The sequence below is a fragment of the Rosa rugosa genome, chromosome 3 (assembly GCF_958449725.1).
Source record: "Rosa rugosa chromosome 3, drRosRugo1.1, whole genome shotgun sequence".
In the NCBI taxonomy this organism is placed as follows: domain Eukaryota; kingdom Viridiplantae; phylum Streptophyta; class Magnoliopsida; order Rosales; family Rosaceae; genus Rosa; species Rosa rugosa.
The window spans coordinates 25,373,093-25,388,686 of NC_084822.1; the positions used below are offsets into that span (position 1 = coordinate 25,373,093).

The following is a 15,594-nucleotide window of genomic DNA, read 5'->3' on the forward strand; positions in this document are numbered from 1 at the left end:
ATTCCAAATTGAGGGAGGCGACAACACTATAAATACCCCCTCTCAAATCGAGACGGGGATAGACAGAAGGAAGAAATCTCTCTAAAGCTCAGAAGTCTCCCAAGATCATGAAGAACCATCAAGCTGCCAAATAGCCGGTGCCTTCACCTCACCGACTTCAGACAAACAAGGAAAATCGCCTACAAGTTCAGAAGTCGTAAAACTCGCAGAGGATCAACAAGCACCAAGTAAACGTGCCGATTCATCCCAATCAAAGTGTAATGTCCCGAACCTGAATTCACCGATTTACTAGTCATTTGGATGGTAAACGACCTTTATTTTCACTTTTACTGTCGTTTTGATACTTTTAGGGGGCCTTAAAAGATTACTTTTTGTTCGGGTCAAAATTTGAGAAAACTTCCTTCAGGGAAGTTGTAGAGGACGTTAAACCAAGCCAGTGCGTATGTGGTACGTAAAAATTGGAGTTCGTATGCGTAAGTTATAGCCTAAATACTAAAGTTACTGTTCACGGTAACTTTCTATATATATAGAAAGTTACCAGGGTAAGTTTCCATTTTGGGAAACCTACCCCCTACCCCGACTTTCTCTCTCTTTCTCTCCCTCTTTCCCCGTGTCGGCCTCTCTCCTTCTCCCCTTCGTTTTGCCGCCGTCCGGCCACCAATCGGTGAGCCCAGGGTGACGGTCGACTCCTCTCTTCCTCTCCTATACGCCTGTGGTCATGGGTCATCGTGATTTGGCCGGAGAAGCTCGAATTCAAGCCAACAAGATTACTGTAGCAGTTTGTTATTTCCGGCGATATCTTCCGATTCCGGCCGTCTCCGGCCACCAAACCGGCGTCGAAGGTGCGGTTTTCTCCAAGGATCATTTTCCCCCTAGCCTTGAGCCATGATTTGCAGTGTAGAGGGAGAATCAAGGAGAAACCCAATTCTAGGGTTTTGAATTTTCTGGAAATTTTTTCACCGGCCGAATTAGAGCTCTTCAAGGTAAAATTGGAACTTGTTGTAGTTGAGAAAAGTGTTAGGCTTGATGAGTAGGTGTTGCTGCCAAAATTTGGTGGCCATCGGTGGTGGTGGCCGGTGGCGCGTGGGCCCCACGTGCCGCCACTGTGGGTGCCGCGTGGAGGCGCGTAAGGCAGGTTTTTGGCTTCGGTTTTTAGCCTATTAAATTCTATAATTGCTGTAGAGCTTGAATATGTGATGTTGGTGAAGATTGGAGAAGTTTTGAATCGATTCCAAATTTTTCAAAATTTAGGATTTCGATTATCGAATTACGAGAATCCGACCGTCGGATATCTGTCGGTTCTGCCTTGGAACCTTTAAATTAACGAATTGGTATTAGTGGTATAATTTGGGTTGAATCCGAGAAGAATTAGAGAGATGTTATATGAGGATTCGATTTTGAGAATCGTATTTAATTAGAATAGTTATTCACGGAATATAATTGTGTACAGGGCGACGTACCGAGCTATTGCTCGATGAAGGAACTCGTATGCGTGATCATCGGAATAGTACTGTGAGTGGACTTTTGTTTTAAATAATGATGCATGCAATTATTTTGAAATTATTGATTTATTTAATTATCGTTTTAATTATCGAGCATGATATTTTGTCTTGGATTATAATTTGACATTGATTTTTCATGAGTTTCGGATATGAACTTATTATGCTCGGATTTAGATTTATGAGTTGTTTTTGAGAATATGAATTGATTTTTCAGAAATTGATTATAATTATTATTTGAAATTCTAATATTGTGATTTTCAATGAATTCTTTTCCGAGGTGATTTCCGGAATTCCATATTTATTTTCATTCGTCGATTTGAGATTTCTGAAAGATTTTCAAAATGGGATTTCGATGGAATTATTTCTGGTTTATTTATCGACTTTCAGTTTTGGCATTGGGAATGCCTCGATGATGATTTTGGAATTGGTTTTGTTTCGAATTATGGAGATACTCTTGGCGTGTGGGACACGTCATTGGAAATTCATTTGCGAGAGTTGGGGAAGCCTTATGTATTTATGGATTTTTGGTTATCGGATTTCCCTTTTTCCATACTGTGGGTGACTATTATCATTGCTAGCATTGATCTTCCGCCTTTGTGGCGAGGTGATGGGATCACCGAAGCCCGTCCGCCTTTGTGGCGCTGGTTACTGTCTTTGTGACAGTAATGCTGAAGCCCAGTATCCTAATCGCTACACATAGTGGCGTGTGGGTATATAACGGGAGTATATGGGAGTACTTTAGCCTGGGAGGCTATCACCCGAGCCTGAGTGGCTTATTCGTATGGCTATCATCTTCCTCTACTCATTATATTATTGCTGGGTTAGCGGGGTCTAGTCCGATTCCCTTAACCAGCGGGGCTAGTCTTATTTTCATGAGTATCAGAGTTCTTTCCTCTTTGCTTGGTTGTGGCTAGCGGGGCTAGTCGGTTTTCTTGAGCTGAACTAAAATTGTTGTGTTTCTTTAAATTGTTGCATGCATCGGGTTTTTAAAGAGATAAATGTGGGAAAGTATGAAATCTTTTTCTTTTTAAATTGTTTATTTTTGTCCACTCACGCTAACGTTTTATGTACTTTCCCCTGGGCCCTTCGGTTTCAAATGCCCAGTTTGCAGGAAAAATTAGTTGAGGTCGGGCGTACATGGAGTCGAAGCATAGCCAACAGCATTGCTTCCGCGTACTCATTCTATTTCTGTTTTCTTTGTTACCTAGTGGATTAGTATTGCTCTGATAACCTATGGGATTAATATTGTTTTTGGGTTGAGACTGATATTTGTGAAATTGGAGTTGTGATTTGGGGAACAGATGGCTCCAGGAGATTAAGGATGGATGATTTAGAAGTGTAAATGTTTTCCTACAGGTTTTGGGTAGCCTACTTTTAGGGGAAGTTCCGCCAAATTTTTGGTAGAATTTCTTCTAAAGTGGGCCCCGCAGGGCCACTTCGGATTTCGGGGTGAAATCCGGGGGCGGGTCCTGTCACAAAGTCATACTCGCCACGTGACACCTCTCGTGGTTCAAATCTGACCAAGATCAAGCCTCTTCAGCCCTTGATCATCCTTCGTCAACAAAGTAAAGCTTCTACCAAGTTCTTCATCAAGCTCGTGGAGAATCAACAAGCACTAAGCACACGTGCCGATTCATCCACCATCAAAGCTAAAGAACACTCACCATGTGACATTGCTCGTGGTTCAAATCCGATCAAGAGCAAGCCTCTGCATTCCTTGGTCAACCGCCTTCTACAAGTCGTCAACAAAGTAAATCCTCCATAAGTTCTTCATCAAGCTCGTGGAGAATCAACAAGCACCAAACACACGTGTTGGTTCATCCCCTACCAAAGCCGAAGAACACCCACCACGTGACACCACTCGTGGCCTAAATCCGATCAAGATCAAGCCTCTACAGCCCTTGGTCAATCGTCTTCCTCAAATCGTCAACATAACAAGAAGTTCACACTACAACCGTTCGATTCAAGATCAAGTGTTTGCCACCCTTGGATCAAATCAACGTCGGAGATCGAATCAAAGGAGATTCTTGTGAAAGAACATCTACAGAGATTGTAACCCTCAAATTCATTAATAAAAAATTATATTATTTTGTACACGTGTCCTTCTTTCATTCATTGCAGGATTTTCGTGTTTACAATTACCAACTTAAGAAATTCATAAAAAATAGCTCGGGCTTCCAAAATTTTCACTTTCTGCAAACTCATCTGGACGCATGTTTTATTATCAATTCGCTAAATTGAATATTTCACTTCATTGAAAATTTTGAAAATATTTCTAAACCTTCTTAATAATTGTCGTTATTTTCAATGAAAATATTTCTAAACCTTCTTAATAATTGTCGTGATTGCTAAATTTTAACTTTGATAATTACATCTTAACTTTTCAAATTTTCACAGGGCTCACATGTTTACCCCACTACAAGGGAAAACCCCTTTAGAGACAAAAGTATAGGTGACACAAGTCATTTGCGTCACTAATAACTATTATGGGTGGCACAATTTTTTAGTTTGTCACCTATAAATTGTCATCTTAAATTAAATTTGCATTAATGTTTGCGTGACAAAATAATAGACAGAGGAGACAAAATCTTTTTGTCTCAACTTTTTATTAGAGACAAAATATAATTTTGGCTCCTATTCTTTTTATAATTTAGGCAGTTGGCCTTCATTCCGCCAGCGGGAAATCAAAATTTTAATTGAGAGGAAAAAACACTAAGGCTTAAAATTTCCAAAACGGCGTAGTATTAAGAAAAAGAGGATGAGGTATAAATACCTTTTTTTTTTTCTTTCTTTCATCCTATCCACCATGAAATTCATAGTTTCCCTACACAACCTCAAACCTCAAACTGCCAGCAACATGAACTCCACCTTCGATCGACAACTACTTCATCTCCTCAAACCTCAAACTACTACATCATCATCTCTCTAATCTCTTCTTTTCACTTCTCTACCCCAGCAGCCCAGTCTCAAAATCATCCTAAATTACGAGCACCAAACTCCTTCATCTTGGGTTTTCAATCGATCAGGTAAAGTTTTAATTTTTCTCTTCTTTTCTTTTTATAATTTGATTTGTTTCAATGGGTATTCTCAATTTTCAATTGTAATTGTGTTTTCTTATCCATTGGTTCTCAATTATCCATTGTTGAGACGATGGGTTCTTATACTGGTAAGAAAACAATGGATAATTAAGAATTAAACATGATGCTTTAGCAGTAGCTGTCTCTGATGGCAAGACCTGTGTTTTTTGTTTCATCTGTTGCTAACAGGGAGGTTTATCAACCGTATATCTGTGCAATGAACCTTTATTCAAATGGTATTTTAGTTTGCGGGGGTTTGTAATAGTGATAAGAAGTGAAGAAGATTTAAAGCTGCAGGATCCCTTCTCAAAGGGAGCTTGCAGATCTATGAAAACTATGTTTTTTGTTTTTTTCCAGCAAAAGGAAGATATTTCTGTGTTCTCATAATGTGTTGCATTGTTTATGATATGGAATGCCTATCTTCTCTCATCTTAAAAAAAAAAAAAATTGTTTGAGATATGAATTCTTGATTTCTGTTGACTTTTCAATTTTAGTGTTGTTAATTTTTTATGATATCATCTCTCCGATTTTGGTTTTATATTAATTGGGTTTTTGTTTTTGTTTTCTCACCCAATTCATAGAAGCTTTGAAGCTTACTGCACCTTTGTTTTGTTCAGTTTCCATTAAAATACATTGACTACAAATGAATCTGTAACTTGATGACTCCATCTATGTTTGTCTGTCTAAATTCTGTGCTGCAATGTATAGATCTTCACAACCGCGACCATGTGCTTAAGAAGTGTATACTGATACTCATTCTTGATTTGATTTTCTGAGTTATGCTAATCTTTGGCAACTGATTTATATAGAAGAATTGAAATAGAGAAAGACCTGCAGCGTATGAATTTGGTGATTATTGGAGTTAGTCCTTACACCGCTTCTTTAAAAATAAAATAAAAAAACATTTGGAGGTCCAACAGATCCATGTTTTATTACTGATTTAGAAATCAATTTGCTGTCTTTGAATTCTATTTGACAGTTAATCTTAATTCATAACCAATAGAGAAATTGGACTTATTACAAATTTAAACGGTTTGTTTTTGTATCTGGGACTAATTAAGCTTATGCTTTATCTACTGTTTGGCTAACTTTGAAGAATCAATTTTTGTCAATTTTGATGAGATTTGATTAAATGGATCAAATATTTTTGTATGTTTGATATGGTTATTAGTTCATGATCATCGCGAAACAAGTAGCATATTGTTTTCTTTGTTGTTTGAATATAGCAGTATTATGTCCTTCTGAAGGGAGAGCACATTTAACTTTAATATATTTGGGGGTAGGGGGCTTGGGATTTTAACACTACCAGTTGAGAACTGAATGTGGTAACAGCGATGGGTAGGGTGCTTATAGCAGTTGAGTATGGATATTTTGTATGCCTAATGTTTTTGATAGAATTCTTTTCTCTTATGGAATTTGATCCATAATGTGGATACTCATATGCTTTTCAAAGCTGTTGCCCTTTTTTGAAACTCCATTGTGATACTTATATATGAATTCTATAGTATGTTCACCACATAATAGGAATGTTTTCTTAAACTCCATTTTGAATATATGAATTCTATAGTATGTTCACCGCATAGGAATGTTTTCTTAATCATTTTTGTTTTGTTTGGGTTGTTGTGTTTTGATCTTATTGTTCAAAGTTAGTTCTTTTATACCTCTAACTTATTTTAAGTGTATGATTGATTTGCTGTTGCTTAGCCCCAAGTGAACATACTATGTTCACATTTCTTTTGGCATCTGATATATTTTTGTTGTGTGAGAAAGCGTTAACAACCTTTAATCACAGCTCACTTATATCTTTACTAATTTTCTACAGACCATATCTTTTGGCCTTGATAAGCTGAAATTTTATTTAGCTTTTGTCTTGATTTGTTTTTAGGTTTTGTTGAGCTCACTTCAATCCAAAGTTGCTTTAGTATTACACAAAAGGTGTCGAGGTATGCTCTAAAGTTCCACGTAGTCTATTAATATCTTCCTCTCTCATTTTTTATTTTTCTATGGTTTATGTGAGCTAAGACCACTCTTGAAACACCATGGTAATGGACATGTATATAATAGAAAAATAAGGAAAGACATTATATGATTTTGGATGTATAAAGTGTTTGTTAAATTGCATATTTGTTGGTTGAATAAGGATTATTTTGGTAATATGGATCAAGAGGCAAGCACACACACGTCACTGTTATAATTCTTTGCAAAAAAATTATACCAGATACTCATACCTACTTATACATGTATAAGTTCATGATGTATTTACATAGGTACATCGATACATTTTGATGGGAAGAGAATAATGTGATCTGTACATGTCTATATATAAGCTATACTTGAACCAAAACACTTTTAATCTCTTCCACAGCTAACAAACAAGGCTTTAACCCTTTTTGTTGTTGTCTATTCTACTACATCTGCAACTTTTTCTTTTTCTAGCTCTTCTCAGATGACTTCTAACTTCTTCTTCAATTTTATTTTGGTAGGGTCTGTAGCATTATAACGATGTTTCCAGGTTCATTTGGATAACCTTTAAACTGGATGTTTGACTATTTTAATTTCAGGTTTTGTTGATCTCCAGACTTCAACCCAGAAATTGCTCTAGTATCATTAAAAAGGTGTCCAGTTATACTCTAAACCTCCACATATAGTATATTCTTTTTATACTTTTTCTTCAATCTTATTTTGCAAGGTTGGTAGCATTATAATGATGTTTCCAGGTTCACTTGGATAACCTCTAAACTAGATGTTTGACTATTTTAATTTCAAGTTTTGTTGATCTCTAAACTTCTACTTGGAAATTGCTCGCTCTAGTATCATAAAAAAGGTATCTAGTTATACTCTAAAGCTCCACATATAGTATATATATGTATATGTGTGTGTGTATATATATATATATTTTTTGTAACATAATATATTGGTTAATACTCGCTCCATCTTCTTCTTCTTTTTCCTTTTTCTTTTGTCTTTTTTTTTTCCCTTTTGTCACACAGCAGCAGATGAGTCAATAACACTTCATTTTCAGGTTTTGGTCTTTTTCATTTAACAACAAGCTGAATGTTATTTTGCTTTTGTCTTCATTTGTTTCCAGGTTGTGTTCATCGTCACACTTCAACCAGAATTGCTTAAGTAGTACTGAAAAAGTGTCCAGGTATGCTCTAAAGTTCCACATAGAGTCTATTATTTCTTCCCTTTTCTTTTCTCTTGTTGATGCATGGTTTTAAGACTAGTAGTGTATGTAATAGACATGTATATATAATAAGCAAAACATGATATGATTGTGGATATACAAAGTCTCATTAAATTGCATCTTTGTTAGTTGAATAAGAATTATTTTGCTACATGGATCAAGAAGCAAGCACACACCACTGTTATAATTCTTTGCTAGCTATTTTAAGTTGGAAGTGATTTCATTTGGTTGTCTAGTGCTTATCTTAAGGTTGTCTAGTCGTTGCTTAACAGGATACAGATGGATAGAAATTGGATTCGTAATAGACATATTAGACACCGTCAGGAATACATAGATGGTATTGAATCATTCATTGAAGTTGCTACACAACACGTGAATGAACAAAACAAGACAGTATGTCCGTGTGTTAAGTGTCAAAATAAAAAAGACCAAATCATACCTGTTATCCGGATGCATTTAGCCAAAGATGGTATGTTAGAGACATATGAGATATGGCATAAACATGGTGAGAAATTAGATGCTCCACCTCCTCCAATTGTTCAAGATGATCTTGAACCTAATGTTGTCATTCAGAATATTTTGAATGATGCCTTCCCAATTGTTCAAGGGGCTAAAGATGTTGACATGAATGAGGATGTAGAATTAGCAGATGATGCATTGGGTGAAATGGCAGATGCTATGGGGAATCAGGGAGCCAATGTACATAGGCTACAAGCTGATAAGTATGACGAATTGCTTGCTGAAGCCCAACGCGAATTTTTTCCTGGTTGTGATAGTAGTGTTTTGACAGCTATGGTCAAACTCATGCACTGCAAGGTGCTTAATCATTGGACAAATAAGTCCTTTGATACAATGTTGGAGACTTTGAATCAGCTTTGTCCTAAACCTAATAACATTCCTATGTCATTCTATGAAGCGAATAAGATGTTAAAAAAATTGGGTCTGGGTTATGAAAAGATCCATGTGTGTAAGAATGACTGTGCTCTGTTTTACAAGGAGCATGAAAAGAAAAGAAGCTGTCCAGTGTGTGGGGAGAACAGATATAAACCTAGTCCTAGTTCTGATGATGGTAAGAATAAAAAGAAGGTTCCACATAAAGTCTTGCGTTATTTTCCATTGAAGCCGAGATTAGAAAGGTTGTTTATGTCTAGACATACTGCTGCTGAAATGAGGTGGCATAAAGAGAAACGTGTTGATCAGAATGATGTTATGAGGCATCCAGCTGACTCTATTGCCTGGAAGGAATTTGACAAAATGTATCCTGATTTTGCAAAAGAGCCCCGAAATGTTAGACTAGGCCTTGCAACCGATGGATTTAATCCGTTTGGAAACATGAGTCTTTCTTACAGTATGTGGCCTGTGATGGTGTTTCCTTATAACTTGCCTCCTTGGATGTGCATGAAGAAACCATATACATTTTTGACTTTATTAATTCCTGGGCCAACTGCACCAGGTAAAGACCTTGATGTGTTTTTGCGGCCGTTGATTGATGAGCTTAAAGAGTTGTGGGAAACTGGTGTTCGAACGTATGATAAGTCGACTGATTCTACATTTGATTTGAAGGCTGCTGTACTATGGACCGTTAATGATTTCCCGGCTTATGGAAATTTATCTGGGTAGAGTACTAAGGGCTATTTGGCATGTCCTAACTGCAATGCGGATGCTTGCTCCTACAGATTAAGGAGTAAGATTGGTTTTTTTGCCCATCGCCGCTGGTTGAGAAGGAATCACCCATGGCGAAAGCAAAAAGAACTCTTTAATAATGAAGAAGAGAAGAGGAGCCCTCCAAAACATTTATCTGGTGAAGATATTCTACGCCAACTTAATAATCTCAGACCTTGTACGCCTGGAAAACACAAAGATAATCCAGATAACAAGAGGAAACGGTTAGAGAGTGAATTAAATTGGACGAAGAAGAGTATCTTTTTTGAGTTGGAGTATTGGTCCAAGTTGTTGATTCGACATAATCTAGACGTAATGCACATTGAAAAGAATATCTGTGATAATATTGTGGGGACATTGTTGTGCATAGACAAAAAATCCAAAGACACAGTCAAGGCTCGGTTAGATTTGCAAGACATGGGTATACGTGAGGAATTGCATTTAGAAGGACAAGGAACAAAGTTTAAAAAGCACCTTGCACATTATTCTCTATCACCGCCCCAGTGTAGAGGTTTCTGTCATTTTATAAAGAATCAGAAACTTCCAGATGGGTTAGCATCCAATATTTCAAGATGTGTTAAAGATGGGAAGATTTTTGGTTTGAAAACCCATGATTGTCACGTGTTATTACAACGACTTCTGCCAGTTGGGATTCGACCGTACTTGTCTAAGGATGTGTGTGATGCCATTGTTGGATTATCAAGTTTTTTTCAACAAATCTGTGCAAATACATTAAATGTGGTAGACTTGGATAGACTACAAAAAGAGATTGTGATTATTCTATGCAAGCTTGAGCAAATATTTCCACCGGCATTCTTCGATGTTATGGTGCATTTGGCTGTGCATTTACCACTTGAGGCGAAACTTGCTGGACCAGTAATGTATCGTTGGATGTACCCAATAGAAAGGTATGATATATTTTTTTTTAAAACATGATTCTTGCAATTTCCCATGTGAAGATAAATAAAGGTACAAATATTTTGTATTTTGTAGGAGGTTAGGAGACTTAAAACGTTATGTACGTAATCGAGCCCGTCCCGAAGGTTCAATTGCAGAGGGATACATTGTGGAGGAATCATTGACGTTTTGTGCTTTATATCTTGACGATGTTGAGACTGTGTTTTCTCGACCTGAAAGGAATTATGATGGAGATGAATCGAGTGTGCAACTCTCTGTTTTTGCACAAAACGTACGTGCTTGTGGTGGATACAAAATGATGAGGTGGTCTGAAACTGAATTGGAGCCAGCTAGATGGTATATTTTGGACAACTGTGTGGAGGTCGAACCCTATAAAATGTATGTGAGTTTTTAGTAGTGTCTTTTACATAGTTAAAACGTGTTTTCATATTTAACTTATATATTCTAACTTTGCAGCAAGCATCGTGAGATATTAGAAAGAGTAAGTCCCCTTAATTTAGATGAGAGACAAAGAGAATCATTCCCACAGTGGTTCAAGGATCATATTCAAGTATTATACAATGAGGGATCAGGTGAGGTGACTAAAGAGTTATATGCACTATCACTTGGTCCGGATGAGAGAGCTGCTACCTATACTATATGTACAATGAACGGGATTAAATGGCATGTTAAACAGATTGAGAACACTAAATCTGTCCAAAATAGTGGAATTATGGTTCCGGGGTCACATGGTCATCGCGAAAGTGATTTTTATGGTCAATTGGTCAGCATTGTTCAAGTACGCTATAAACATGGCTATTCTGTTTTTCTTTTTAAAGGTGAGTGGTTTGATACAGACTCTAAGAAGAGAAACAGGATTGTTCGAGATTATCATCTCAAGTCAGTGAACACAAACACTTTATGGTACAAAAAGGATCCTTATGTTTTAGCTACGCAAGCACAACAAGTTTTTTATTTTGATGATCCGAAGTTAGGTTCTGGATGGAAAGTTATTGAGAAAATTAGACATAGACATGTTTGGGATGTTCCAGAAAATGAAGAGACTCATGCCATGGAAACTAACTACGTTGATGAGGAAGACCAAGAAGAAGTTGGAGATTTTGTTAGACTTATTGAAGATGAGAATGTGAATCCAAGTAGAACATTACGTAGAGACAATGTAGAACCTGAAATCCATGTGCTTAGTCACAAGGATTTAGAACGTAGTAGTTCTCTTGATCTCAATTTCATTGATGATGATCCCCAAGATGAAGAAATATTGTCCGCGGATGAAGAATACACCGAGAATAATGATGATGATGATGAAGATAGTGATCTAGATTAGTATGCTAAATATTTAAAACGTATTTTATGTACACCCGTGATTCTTGCATTTAAGGTATTTTTTATTTTGTCATTAAACTATGCATTATGCTTTTATTTAAATTCTTATGATACTCTGTCAGTGTGTGTGTTAATATTTCACATGTTCTTTTCTTAAATGTTTATGCTCAGGATGTTTAAAGCAACTCTGAACAAGACCAAAGAAAACAATAAGCGTGCGTACCAGCCACCAACGCGTCCTCTATCATGCCCTCAACCTCAACCAACCATACAACAGTCATTGCTCACTCGAACTAGGGAGAGCCGGTCTGCAGGTAAGTGTTAACTTCAGGATATCTGAAATTTAATAAGGGTGGAACATTTGGTGGATAAAGGCTTGTGTTAAAATCTCAGTTCGACACTCAACCTTTATCATATGCTGGTTATTATGTGATTAAGCAATCAGCATCCTGATCAGATAAAGTAACTTTCTTTTTTTGGTTGGAAACCTTAATTACTGTTTTTTTTTTCTATTTTTGACAGCTACATATTTCAGATTTTGAATGAACAAAAACAGATGAATTTTGCATGGCTTTTAACCAAAGAATTGACCAGTACGGTCTGAACATATAAGTAGATGTATTTGTTTTAGCACCTAGCAGAAATACCAAGGTTTCATGTGGATGATAATAAAAGTTGTTTTTCCTAAATGATAATTTCTGGAACTGGTTGTGTAGTTGCCTAAACAACTTGTAGGTTTATGTAGTTATCTCTCAAGGACAGAGTATAGTTGGATTGAGAAGTTTGCATCTTTCAGAGTTGGAAAGACTCTATATTTAGGATACATAATAGATAGTATTTCAGTTCGACCGTACTTGCTATCTTTATATTATAATAGATAGTTCATTGCCTTGTTGAGAAGAATCCAGAAACAATAGTAGTTATGTTTTAGAGACATACAATAATCTATTACCAATTTTGCAGGTGAATAATGTGCTAATTTCCAGCTCCACCAATTATAGATTTTGGCTTTAAATAAAGTTATTTTTATCTCATATTGTAACCCTTGGAAGGTGCATGATCATTTCGTTTTTAAAAAACTAGCTTCCTTGTTTATCATAGGTGGAGTTGGCCATTCTGTGCCTGTTTCATCTCGACGACATATGAAGAAAACTTATGGCAATATTCTACGGTTGGGAACTCATGCTGCAACCAATGCCACAAAGAAGATAAATCAAATTCCGATGGATGATGAGCAATCCAGTCCAAATGAGAACTGTCATGAACCTGTGAAGAAGGCGCGTGGCATTACAAAGAATAAGTTAGGAACTCCTAGTGTGATCAATCCAAAACTAAAGAGAGTTCAAATCCCAATGGACAATGAGGAGTGTATTCCAAATGAGAATTCTAACCCTCCTTTAGATCCAGAACCTGTAAAGAAGACCCGTGGCATTACAGTAGGGTTGAAAGCTCATGCTATTGTTAGTGCGACCAAAAAGAGAATTCCAATCAAGATGGACAAGGATCAAAAGCTCCCTGAGACCATTCAAGCCAATGCTATGTTTGTTAATGAGATTGGGTCATTCACACGCAAATTAGCTCCACTTAAATTCAAATGGTGGAGAAAAGTACCCAAGGATGCCAAGAATGACATCAAAGAGGCTCTGACAGTGAGTTATATAATATATCTTTTTTGTTTAGTTCTTGTCTAATATAGTAACTTCTTTTTCACTTTATTGTAGACTAATTTCGAGTTTGATTGGACCGACCCGGAGCTGAGGCTATTTGTGGAGAAGAAGATGGCCAAGGCATTTGGATCTTGGAGATCCAAGTTGCATGGACATTTTAAAAAGTATGCTCATGATTTAGAATATGCTCGAGCACACCCACCCGGAGAAAAGCTCTTTGGTGAAAGATCAATAGATGAATGGGAGTGGCTTTGTGACGAGCTGTTCATAGATGAAACCTATGTGGTATATGAATTCATCTTTATTGATATTGTTTAAAGTTCTTTTATTATATTAACTGTACATTAATGTCCTGTTATTGCAGAAACGAAGTCAAGTTAATGCTGCAAATCGAAATCAGAAAGAGTATAATTATTGTGGAGGTTCACGGCCTTACCAAAAACATATGGAAGCTGCACTTAAGGTAATGAATTATTTATAGTCTTTATTAGAATAAATCTGTTGGTAACTAGACTTGGTGGTGACTTGCTTGTTGATGGTTAAGCTCTTGGTTTAACTTCATGTGTGGATGTTGATTTATTCTTTGAGAATAACAGAAACTAGGATAAACACATACATGTAGGTAACTCTGAATTCTGAACTGATTGATTGCAGATTGTGCAGTTTTTCTTTCAAATTTATTGGTAATTAAGTAATTTCTTCCCATGTTCTTTGTTTATTTGACTTTTCTTTCACCTCATGTCAAACTCGATTCTTATAGTTTAGTGTGTTAAATAAATGGGGTATCTCCGTACATTTATCACTGCTCGTATATTGAGAAGCAAAATTATGAGTTTTAAAATGCGCTGTGAACCTGCTATGTGTTCATAAGTATTATATCTTGTTTGATCAAATAATTAGTATTGCTTTTTCTATAGGTTTCAGTCATTGATTCTTCTATATGTTTCAAATGAGACAGCTTAAGGGTCCAACCTGAACATTGAAGTTGTCACTTCTCTAGAATTATGAAAGGCTAGTTTTAGATATTGCATCCAGCGAGGTGCACTTCAACTGAACCAAATGGTTAGAGTTAAGGAGGTTACTACTGCCTATTGAAAATATATTGTAACATGAACTATCAGCAAAAAGAAGGGGCATGTCCTTGGTCCTTATTTTGATGTTTTGGTTGGAAAATTAATTGTTAGTACGCTTCAGTCATGTTAGGTTTTATTGTGATTTACTTTTACGAATCACTAATGAGTTATATATTCTCACTGTCTGAGTGGTTTTCTGCTTGGTCGTAATCTTACTTGAGCCTGAAATCTGCATGTGCCCTTGCTCTTGCAGTTTGTTTAATTATTAATCTGCTCATGTGTTTATGGTCTTTATTGGCATAAATCTGCAGGTTTGAGGTCTAGTGCTTATAATTGAATATTTATAACATGTACTATATGCATACTGATCATATAACTTTTTATTTTGAGCACAAACAGAAAGGTAAAAATGTGTCTTTTGTTGAGAATTGGAGCACTATGCATCAACATCATGACGGTCAGTGGATCAACGAAGCAGCTGAACAAACTGGGGTTAGCTTTTGTTATAAAGATTTTCAATTGGTAATCTTATTTTTAGCACTTTTTAATTAGTTAATTTTTTCTTCTTCAATTATGTAGAAGAAAATGTTAGCAGAATTGAATCAAACAAAGGAGAAGTTAGCTGAAGTCCTTGGGGCTGCCTCACTTGATGAAATAGAAGTTCCCGTCTCTATGCAGTTGGATATCTTGGCAAATGGCATTGGGGTTGCAAAGGGTAGAGGCATTCGCGGTCTGGGCTATGGTCCACGGAAGGAACCCGTCCGTTATTCTGAGAGTGAAAAATCTGCAAATGCTTCTGTGACAGAACAAAAGGTGATTGAGCTGACAGCCACGGTGGAAAAGCTTTTGAGGCATATCAATCACATAGAAGAGCAACTTGCTACTGTTGAAGGGTATACTATTCATCATTCCAGTGATGATGATGATGATGGTGATTATGATGATGGGGATGATGGAGATGATGATGATGTGAATATCTATGGGGATGAAGAAGAGGGTGCAGACTAGCTATTAGGACCTTAATGTTGTTTTCTGATGGAACTTTAGTTTTATATTATTAAACTAGAAAACTTGATTTCGCTAGCTATTGTCTATGTAGAAGTGTAGAAACGCAAAACTCCCTTTCTCAGTTATACGATCTTTCATTTATTCAATGCAATTAAATACATTTTTATTAAGTTTTAT

General features: G+C 36.5%; 1 protein-coding gene across 7 annotated transcripts; it reads left to right on the top strand.

Annotated features, from left to right (window-relative positions):
- The first annotated feature begins 4,315 nt into the window (after nt 1-4,315).
- On the top strand, nt 4,316-15,582 carry LOC133739235 (uncharacterized). Of its 7 annotated transcripts, XM_062166974.1 has the most exons (10): nt 4,316-4,528; nt 6,465-6,522; nt 7,141-7,194; nt 7,668-7,727; nt 11,841-11,983; nt 12,771-13,318; nt 13,391-13,621; nt 13,701-13,799; nt 14,809-14,901; nt 14,989-15,582. In XM_062166974.1, exons 5-10 carry the CDS (start codon nt 11,842-11,844, stop codon nt 15,415-15,417), a joined length of 1,542 nt encoding a protein of 513 aa, XP_062022958.1. In that variant the 5' UTR covers nt 4,316-4,528; nt 6,465-6,522; nt 7,141-7,194; nt 7,668-7,727; nt 11,841; the 3' UTR covers nt 15,418-15,582. The 7 variants fall into 7 exon arrangements, 5 of the variants coding, with proteins under 5 accessions (XP_062022958.1, XP_062022961.1, XP_062022962.1 ...); XR_009860492.1 differs by lacking the exons at nt 12,771-13,318; nt 13,391-13,621; nt 13,701-13,799; nt 14,809-14,901; nt 14,989-15,582 and adding exons at nt 8,039-10,336; nt 10,422-10,724; nt 10,803-11,724 and having other exon boundaries at nt 11,841-11,978; XM_062166976.1 differs by lacking the exons at nt 4,316-4,528; nt 6,465-6,522; nt 7,141-7,194 and adding an exon at nt 7,331-7,403.
- The last annotated feature ends 12 nt before the right edge of the window (nt 15,583-15,594 follow it).